The sequence below is a fragment of the Pieris brassicae genome, chromosome 1, assembly GCF_905147105.1.
Source record: "Pieris brassicae chromosome 1, ilPieBrab1.1, whole genome shotgun sequence".
NCBI classification, from domain to species: Eukaryota; Metazoa; Arthropoda; class Insecta; order Lepidoptera; family Pieridae; genus Pieris; species Pieris brassicae.
Genome location: NC_059665.1, coordinates 6,975,170 through 6,985,759, shown reverse-complemented (window position 1 = coordinate 6,985,759; position 10,590 = coordinate 6,975,170). Strand labels below are relative to the sequence as shown.

The following is a 10,590-nucleotide window of genomic DNA, read 5'->3' as shown; positions in this document are numbered from 1 at the left end:
ATGCACAAAAAAAATAGTTGAAATTCGATTGTTAGTTTTGAGACAGCACAGACAACACAAATATGAGTAAAAGCATTATTAAATACTGTTTACTATTTATGAATAATTTATATATATTACACTTTAATTTTATTGCTTTCTATATATTTACATAAAAATCTACAATATGGACACAAACATTTAACACTTAAAGGACGGGGGAAGAAAAACGAGAGTTGATTACATTAATTAACTTGACGTTACGAATAGTCAGCTTTTTCGTTAAAAGCTGTTTGATAAAAAAAATCGGCTTCCACATTTTCTGGCGACACTACCATTCTGTGTCAAATTGTATAAATTAAAAAAGGGTTTAAAGACATAACATCCAACCACATTTCAGAGGGCTCAAAAAAACAATATATTATCGAACTTTTATTGAAACATCGAAATATAAAAATTAAACTTTCATTTTCTTCTTCTTCGGCTTGATCTGTAAGGGTCCAGCGATTTTGAATACCGTGCTGGAAAAAAAATCATGTATTATATCCTATATCCTTTATTTTTTCTTGTAATTAATGGAATGAGACTAGCTTCGAAATTTTATCCAACTTTAATAAATTCATGTTTTCTCATTAAAAAAAGATGGAATCATTCACATCTTTGGGAACTTTTTTTGAAATTTGAGGTCATTTGTGATCCTATACTAATTTTTGTCTGAGTAAACTGATTCATTATAAACAGTGGGACGGCGAGCACAAACATATAGTTATATTTACGGACTTATAACATTTATAACTTTTTATATCCTGTTTTTTGTTTGGTGTTATAATTGGCGCGGCTATTTATAAATAAACTAAACACTTTACCACCAATCTAGGGTTGTTATTGCCCAAAAATTCTACCTATATAAAAGGCGAGACTAATTATATTTCAATTGCTTGGAATATATAACTTACTGGCATGTGGTACATATAGGGCTGAATTTGCAGAACACTGAAAAAGAGAAAAAAATATTATATATTATTATATTATATATCACACTGCTAAAATAACTATATGATTGATACATTTTTGAAGTGAAACTTCTTTAGGCGTATGAGGGTGAGAATTTTACGGATGAAACGCAATAATAATAATACTAGCGTGTCACGAAGGTGTCCAGCGTTTTTGTCGAAGAAAAGGGAGAGCGAATTGAGAACGATTGAGAGATTGAGAAAGGCCGAACGTAGCATGAAGCAAATACCCTTGGAGCGAGAGTAAAGCAAGAAGATTTTTACAAGATATTTAGATAAAGTTAAAACACGAGCTGATATTGCATATTTTACTTATCATAATGCTTTAGTCAAAACAATACCAATATAAATCGCGTAGATTAATGTAAATATCGAAGAAATAAATTTATAACTTGTATTAATTTTCGACACTTAATATTTTAATTACAATTAAATTCATTAAATTCCTAACATATCTTCCTTTTTCCCTCCCTCTAAGTTTCGGAAATCTAAAGTTTTAGATTTGTATAAACTATGAACACAACTGAAAAATTTATTTGCCAAAGAATTTTCACTTCTGACATGTGTACTTTGTAAGCACGCACTTTTTGAAGTGAAACTTCTTTATAGGCGTTGGAAAAAAAAATTACCGTCACTTTTTCACTTTGTCTTGTTGATTCGAAGCCATTAATAACAAAAATATATAATATCGATAACAATGAAAGTAAAAAATTTATAACAATTAATTAAATTCTGTAATAATGTTAGTAGTAATAAGGTAAAATGAAATAATTGTATTATCTGTATTCATGTCTATGATAATAATGTCTTTTGTTAAACTTTATTTAACCGATTTTTGTAAAGCAGATATTTTTTTGAAAAATAAGGTCATAGAGAAGTTTCACTTCTTACGTGTGTACACTAGTACACGCACACATTTCAACCATGGTGATTTTTAATTTTTAAAAGCCAAAGGCCTCCAAATCTTGACTTCTGAATGTGTTTTGTAAAATACATATGCAATTAATATATACCAATGTGATAAAGTAGTAGTGTATGTAACTTTAATTATATCTAAGGTATTTTATATAAAAGCAGTGTTGGCCTAGTGGCTTCAGCATGTGTCTCTCATCCCTGATGTCGTAGGTTCGATCCTCGGCTGTGCACCAATGGATTTTCTTTCTATGTGCGCATTTAACATTAGCCCGAACGGTGAAGGAAAACATCGTGAGGAAACCGGCTTGCCTAAGACCCAAATGTCGACGGCGTGCGTCAGGCACAGAAGGCTGATCATCTACTTGCCTATTCGATTAACAAATGATCATGAAACAGATACAGAATCTGAGGCCCAGATCTAAAAAGGTTGTAGCGCCATGGATTTTTTTTTATTTTATATAAAAATAGCTTGAAAAAGAAACCACGTGCTACAACCTTTCGGCATCAGATTTCTGCCTCATTCGTCAATCTAATAGGTCATAGATTAAACAATGACGTACATTTCTGCTCAGTATAACTTATTATTATATCGAGTGTTTTATATTTTAATAGTGCCTTCGAGATGTAAAGTAATGAAACTGCATTCATCATATTCTGACCTATGGCCACAGATATATAAAGACGAATTGATCATTAAACAAATTTTAACAGAAATTATCATCCTTACAAATTATCCTAGTGAATAATTTGAATTAAATTAAGTTTTCTCACCGCTTAAGCAGACAGAGCACACATATCCTATAGTAAGTAGTTCCCGGTGACAGAAGCAAGCAGCGCGGTAATCGACGCGGCCACGACCAGGAAGTACTAGCTGCCTGCGTTCCGAGCCTTCAGGAAGGAATACCCACTGGAAAGAAATTATAAGTTGTGCATAATTTCACAAAATTTAACTACACAGATCCCGTGTCAATATATTTATTTTAAACGCTAAATGGTTGTTTGCCAATTACAACTAAAACTAGATAATTCAGGTGCATAAATGCATATGATGCCCAAATGTTTTAAGCCGGCGATTGACGTAACGTAACGTTACGACGAATTGTTACAGGTCAGTACAGCGAGCCAATCCGCAAGCTGCGAGCGCCGTGTGTTCCATTCGGTTGTCGGTATTTTTGCGAATCCCTTTGAATGTTACGTTACGCCGTAATTTTAGGTCAGTACAACCCCAAGCGTCGCCGTGTTTCCATTAATGAAGCACTCGTTAAATTTCTGTCTTTGTACAAGTTTGAAATCCAGCAACATTTCTTTTTTTTCTTTATTTGTAGTAAGGAATAATTTAGTTATATCACAGAACCAAGAAACACGATTTCGTTATGCGGAGAGCAGTGGAGCATAGTGTTCGTCAGGTGTACGTGGTCTGACCGACCTGTACGTCAGTCAGGTAAGGCCGTAACGTAACACGCTCACCTTGAATGTCGCGACCTTTAGATGCGTTTTTAATAGTTTTCATAAATACGAAACAGCGCCATCTAGCAGTGATTTTGTGAACACAACAACGTTGAGAAAAGCGACATCGTACGGCGCATTATGATAACTTTCGCTTACTGAAACATAATGATGTTAACAGCAAACATTATTTGTTTGAATTTTGTTATTTTGAACATAGTACTAGTTTATATATGCAAAGGCTTTAACTCTTTGTTTAAATTCTTATTCATACTTAATACACAAGATATAAATTTGAAATATGAATACAGCTCAAAATATATAGCGTATAAAGATACCTCATAAAAAGAAATCATACCAATAAATACTGTAGCAATCCTTCTAAAGATGGCACTTTGAGATATAATCCACCTGTGATATCACATCCCTGCTGTAGCAAACTTAAATGCTTGTCCAACGAACAAACATCTATTATTACTTGCTGCTTCTGAAATTTTACATAATTTTTATTTTTTATTATTATTTGTATGTATTCTACAATATCCATTTGCAATATAGCATATCTGCTATTTTCAAACAAAAGAACTTTGGGAGATATGTATCATATCATACAGTACCATTAGCATGTGTAATTAACCAAACAAAGTATATTATTTTTAGGTCTTTTATAATAAATCCAGTACAATTTGTAAAAATTTTTTTGGTGAATACACTCAAACTTGAATAATTTTTTATTACAGTATATAATATTCATCAAGTAGTCATAGTAAATAGTGCAAGTAAAATACCTGTGCAGTAAAGAACACATTCATATAATTAATATACTGTGCAGCAGTGTCTGAGCTGCCCGTCACAATAAGAATTCTACTACTTATTTTTAATGCTGGGGATGACTCTCGACGTATCTGTAAACATTAAAATTATACAACGGCTTATTATGTAATATATAATATATATTTTAGAATAAAGTTGTGTTGTAAAACAAAACAGATTAGTAATAGAAAATTAATAAAATATACCTAGCACAAAGTGATAAGATTCCCTGCCAAATAATAATCATTGGCAGGTGGTTCTACACCTCTAACTGATTGAACCGCTAGTCTAATAAGAATTATGTTTGTTGCTTCAAGAAAGATATTTAGTACTTTGCTGCTACTGTTTTTTTGAGTAATTAAGGAATAACATTTAATAAAATAGATGCACTCACTCTAGAAATGAAACATAGCCCCATGGCAAGTGCTCCTGCTAGCAGAGACTCCCCTGGCTTCTCTTCTTGTGGTTGACTTTTTATTAAGTTCACTAATCTGTAGATTTAATATTAAATGGTTATAATGGACTAGGCCTGTCTCCAAATTTTGATTTAATTTTATTAACTATGTTTTCTTACAAGGCTATTTTGATGAAAATTCTCTAAATTTCATGTTGAAAACATGAAAAAGATATACCAGTCCAAGTTTGATACATGCTTTATTTACTTTGTTTTGCTTATCTTACTTACCTCATTTTGATAGTCTTTTCAACAAGTGCAAATAGCTCGTATTGCCCATCAATTTGTCTTACATCCAATGGTTTGCCTGGCGATGGGTACAGATATTCACTGAAAATATTGAGTAGAACATTGAAAAGATTTAAACATGAAGGTTTATAAAATATCGCCGTTAATATATTCTAAGGATTAATCAGGCCTTTTTACCTTTTATGAAAATGACAACCAATTACTGCTAGTTCGTTTCTTGATTTTTGCATTAAATGTGAATTGGCAAATGCAATCACCGCATCCAAACATCCTGTTAGTACTTTGGGATCCTCAGTTATATACCTTTGATTTGGATTTGTGTCAACTATAATCACTAATGTGCTGCTATCCGAAGGAACTAAAAACATATTTAAAAGTTTCAGTAGGTAACTAGAATTTTTAACAAAATAAATAGCAGAGGTTAGTTAAATACCGTCATCATCTGCCATCATTTTAATACAGTTTTCGTAACAATACTAAAAAAGCATTTGAATATTCTGTATGTGAATAATTCTATATATTTAATATATTCGTTTTATTTTTTTACAGTAGTATGATTTTGTATTTTGTAAACACTAAACAAAGTACAACCTGTTTTAAATTTTGGTGACAACTGACAATAATTTCCGAGTCCTTATCATCTATAACTGTCAGAATTGACATTTATTACATTATTTCCGTAAAACAATCAAAGTCGTAGTAGTCGCTTAATATATTATAATAAAGTTTTGTTGTAAGTAAACATTATAAAATAAGATATATAACAAATATTAAATGCCGAAGAAAGTACAAATGGCAATTTCTTTGGTACTTGAGTGTTGCCATTATTTGATTGAATATAAACTGCTTATATTAACACGGTAACATTTATTCGCAACATTAACCAGTTAACCATAGATTTATATGCTTGTAAATCAAAAGCAAATGTTAATTATATCCTCTAACGCCATTTCACTTTTGTAATGAGCTACTTTATGTACAATTAAAATAAAGTCCGAGGGTGACTTTAATATTTAGAAATTGTAATAACTAATAACGACCTTGGTATCTTAAAATTAAAATAAAACACCTTTGTTTTTCTTCTTCTGTCTTCGAAGACTATCTCCTCAAAGCCATAGCCAGCATCAGTAAGCTGGGTGTGAATATAATGAACGACATTCAGTTTCGCGGTCATTTGGAATGAAAAGCCACATAAGCCTCTAAGACAACGGTACTTCCCTCCAGACCAGCTCTTGCTCTTGCAAAGCGGAAGTATGGCCCCATATGGAGTATTATTCTCACCAGTACCAGCTCTTTCCACTTGACCGTATTTAACGAAAAGCGGTTCGAATCGTCGATGACCATTTAAATAGTTTCCGGGTGGGTTGATCCGTTGTTCCACTACTCAGCGTTATTTAACCCTGTTTTTCTCGCGGAAGGTAAGCAGTATTTTCGTAGTAATTCAACTTCTCAAGTTCCTTCGAGAAAAGTGTGTACCAATTCTTAAAAGGCCGGCGATGCACGCGAGCTTTCTGGCATTGAGAGTGTCCAAGGGCGCAGTTATTACTTAACATCAGGTGAGCCTTTGCTTTCTTTTTCAATAAAAAATTATGTTAACAAATATGATTGTCAAAAACATTCATAGCACTATTTTATATTTTACTAGTTGTTAATGTGGACAGGCAATCTTAGGCTAGCTGCAAAACCAGACAAATTAATTTTTCGATGACCGTAAGGTGACAGATGTCATAACATCCTGGAGTCATATTTGTCAAAAGGGCATTCCTGGCATTCCTGCCCACGACTATGTTATCTTAAAATATTTTTACATTAGGGCTGTAATTTAAATGAGATATGCTTTATTTCAACCTTTCTATACTTATACTTATATAATATTATTTATATTTTTATACGATGCGATGCGACACGGTTAATAAAATTGTCATTTTGTTATACTGATACAAGGATTTGAGTTCGATTTTCAATAATTGAATCAGGTAGAGAGCTGACATTGCATATTAAAATGCATTCAGTAAACCAAATGCCAACATTATTTTAAAATCAGCCGGAATCATAGAGTTACGTCAGTACCTATTAATTGGATTTGACATAAATGTTAAAGCAAAGATTTTTGATAAAGCAGCAAACACGTAAAGTGTTTTTAATTTAATTGCTTTTCATATTTTTGGCTAATTATTTTAAAACATTAACACGTCAAGTGCCTATCGTGTTATCAAGTAAATTATAAATAAATAATAATGACATTATTAACTAATGACTGTATAGCAGTTAACAGTTTCCGCTTTACACAGCTGTTTTTTAATGATATACATATGAAATGAATAGCTTTATTCTGCTTTTGCAGAATAAAGATATTAAGTTTAAGAAAACGATTTTTTTATGGTTGGGAAATTCATTTACAGGAGGAGCAGGAGTTACGAGCAGGACCTACTTTCTTATTATCTATACTTAACAGTGCATAGTAGATTAGATATAAGATTATTAGGTAACACTAAATTTTTCACGCATATTGTTAATTCTAAATATACATATCATTAAAACATAACAAGTGATAACCCTGTGTGTAAGTACTATTTAGCGCAGTGGCATCGAATCCATCACTCTAGACATTGTTTAAGTTGACTTCAACTTGTTACGATAAAATCTTCCTCGTGCCCACGTAATTGTCTGCTTTTTATTGATCAGACCTAGTTCACATGTGACAAACACTGATTTTTTATTATGCTATATTATTGTCCATTATAGATTATATTATTGTTTTTGGAATTCCAGTATTATACTGTTAACTTATTAGTTTGTCTCTCTGTGCTTGTGTTGCTATTAGATATGCTTTCCCAGTGATCCTACGTAAAATCTCATCAATAAACAGCGCAGTCAGCGTGTTATTTTAGAGTACCTAGGGGCTAGCTTAAATTTCCGAAGTGGCCCCCAGACCACACTATATATGATGCTGGCCATATTATTAAAATTAAGTCGATGACCAATGATATGTTTCAGGTAGGCACACAGACAAGATTTATTTGTGTTCAAAATTCCAACTAACGTTAAAAGTGATTTCGAGCGGCGTTTTTGTGTCATAGATTCTCATGTTTTATTTATTCATTCGCTAATGATGTTTCGCTTTAATTACAATAAAATAAACATCAACAGCACCTTGTTACGATGTCATTACTGTGATTTACAATCCCCTGATAGCGCTCGTAAGACGGGAGCTTATTATTGCTATACAATTGTTTTATCGATGTTGTAACCGGCGCTGGTGGGTGACAATGCTATTTGAGGTATAAAAATATTTTTTACGCATTACAATGGTGACTTGTTTTAATTTTTTGAAGTGAAAGTTCTTTATCACATTTTTCGGTTACGCGTCACATTATTCCGTTACACGTCACATTTTTCCGATACGCGCCATTCTTTTCTTGTCCTTTGATTGACGGTTGATTCGAAGCCATTAATAACAAAAATATATAATAACGATAACAATGATAGTAATAATTCTATTTCAATTAATGAATTTCTGTAATAATGTTTTAATTATATAATAAGGTAAAATGTTATTTGTATTCTTGTCTATGATAATAAAAGCCTTTTGTTAAACTTTATCTTATTTAACTTTATTTAACCAATTTTTGTAAAAGTGGAAAAAATATAGTAGATCATTTTGAATAATAAGGTCATAAAGATGTTTCACTTTTTACGTGTGTAGACTAGTACACGCACACATTTTTTTGTTGTTGTAAAGGTCGATGCACAATTCCACGCGCCGCTGTTAGAGACTTAATGTCTACCATAAGATTTACAAAGTATAATATATCTAATCTCTATTAAGACGGGATATAAGAAATTATTATATTATAGCGTCTAGTATAGTGCAGCATAAGACATAAATGCTCTTCCATAACTCGTATACTGTGATGAAACGGAAGAGAGCCCCGTACCAAAGCTGGAACAGAATCACCAGGGCAGACGCAGGGTCGACAGTTTAACGTGCTCGTCGTGGCATGAGGCTTAAGCCTCGTTATCAATACCGATCTCAGGGCTATATGTTTTAATTTTTTATTTTGTAGTTAATTATGCCAACCAATAGCGGCAATTAGTATTTTCATAACACAATGGTTAATTTTGTCTCAATAAGCAAAAACGCATGGACATTGCGCTCGCGATACGAATCCTAAGATACAAAGTTACGTCATATGTCAAAATACATGTTAACAGTACGAAATGAGATGAAACGAACAGATAAACGAGTAATGTTATGAAGGATGTGACAGCGAGTTACCTGTCATTTACATACAAACATTTAATGATACATTTTGAAACCGTTGGTGGTCTATATATGATGTCTTGATTTAACAGATTACTCTGAAAAGTATTTAAATTCGTTACTCTTGTTTTCGATAGCTAGCTTAAAAGAGTAAACAGGCTTGTACTGATCTTGATTTCTAATGGTTAATGACTGGAGGACATTGCTGGAATATTGTGTTTAAACCTTACAAATCCTACGAGACAAGACTGCAATATCCATCTACTACTACCATTAGTCGGTATGTTGGGGTTCCCTTTAACGTAATAAATATATAATATCCTCCTTCTATTTCAGTCATAGTAATATTTTTGTATACCTTAAAGAAATCATATTTAGAAGATTTGTAACATAATCTTGATTGATAGATGATACTATCCCAATTTATTTATTCACAACCTCATTCACGACAAGTATAGGTAATTGAAAATAATTAACACTGCGCAAACATATACGATTATTTAACTCCGATAATTGAAATAAGATTTTACGAGAACATTGGTACGACCAACGTGCCGCTGTACGGCGACGCCGCATTAGCGCTACTCGAAATTCGAAATTGGAATAAGAAAAAAGGCGGGAACGAAATAATTATGCACGTTCCGTTTCGTAATGGGCGTCGTGCTACCGTTTCGCTTTAATAGCTCGCTTCCATAGAATACTAATGTCGTTTACAGACCAGAGTTTTTCATTGATAACGAGATATTATGTGTTGATGTTAAACGTTCTAATTGTGAAATATGATAGAGTTATTATAAATTGTCATGCTTTGCAATAATTTTTGTTCGGATATTGAATTATGTAACAGATACTTCAGCCTTCTATTTTTTATATGTGGACATAGAAAAATCATTAATAATGTGAAGGGTTTGTTTTTTACCAGCGTGTCTATTGCCCTTATAATATAGTCTATGGGAGTTGTATTCAGAATTTAATAACAAGTGAAACGATAGAATAACATGTGAATTAGTGACCGTAAATAAGACTTGGCTTAAAGGTCTCGTTACCAGGCCATAAAATTATTAAAAAAAAAAAAAAAAAAAATCAGAATTTAATTACGAACGGAACCAGATTAGTTGGGCGCGTTCTGTATTGTTAATAACTGCAATAATGGATGGCTTCGCGTTTATTGTATTTTACCACTGTCGTTATCGTATTAATATTACTTTTGCATTGCAAATCTTATAGTTAAGATACGTTAAGTACCTAGTGTATATGATATGTCATATAATTAGATAATAATACTAAATTACCTATAGTTACTTAAAATAATTCGAATTTAGTGGTTTTAATATAACTGGTAATTTTTTTTGGTAATTTCAGAAGTTCAATAAAGACATCTTATTTAAGTACCTATATTTAAGCAAAATACATATTTTAATGTCTAATGTTGCAAAACAAGTAATATAAACTTTTAA

General features: G+C 32.1%; 1 protein-coding gene across 1 annotated transcript; it reads right to left on the bottom strand.

Annotated features, from left to right (window-relative positions):
• Window positions 1–355: 355 nt before the first annotated feature.
• On the bottom strand, window positions 356–5,438 carry LOC123712245 (general transcription factor IIH subunit 3). Its single transcript, XM_045665256.1, has 9 exons — window positions 5,303–5,438; window positions 5,047–5,227; window positions 4,852–4,950; window positions 4,561–4,657; window positions 4,142–4,258; window positions 3,712–3,840; window positions 2,679–2,814; window positions 936–972; window positions 356–500 (listed from the first exon to the last, which is right to left on the bottom strand). The coding sequence occupies exons 1-9, from the start codon at window positions 5,319–5,321 to the stop codon at window positions 437–439; spliced, it is 879 nt and encodes a 292-aa protein (XP_045521212.1). The 5' UTR covers window positions 5,322–5,438; the 3' UTR covers window positions 356–436.
• Window positions 5,439–10,590: the final 5,152 nt, after the last annotated feature.

What these genes read in the sequence shown, in the direction of transcription:
- LOC123712245 (XM_045665256.1), bottom strand. An exon ending in GAAAAGACTATCAAAATGAG is followed by an intron (nt 4,658 to 4,851) that starts GTAAGTAAGATA and finishes TTAAATCTACAG; the next exon opens with ATTAGTGAACTTAATAAAAA. An exon ending in GGCTATGTTTCATTTCTAGA is followed by an intron (nt 4,259 to 4,560) that starts GTGAGTGCATCT and finishes TAATGTTTACAG; the next exon opens with ATACGTCGAGAGTCATCCCC.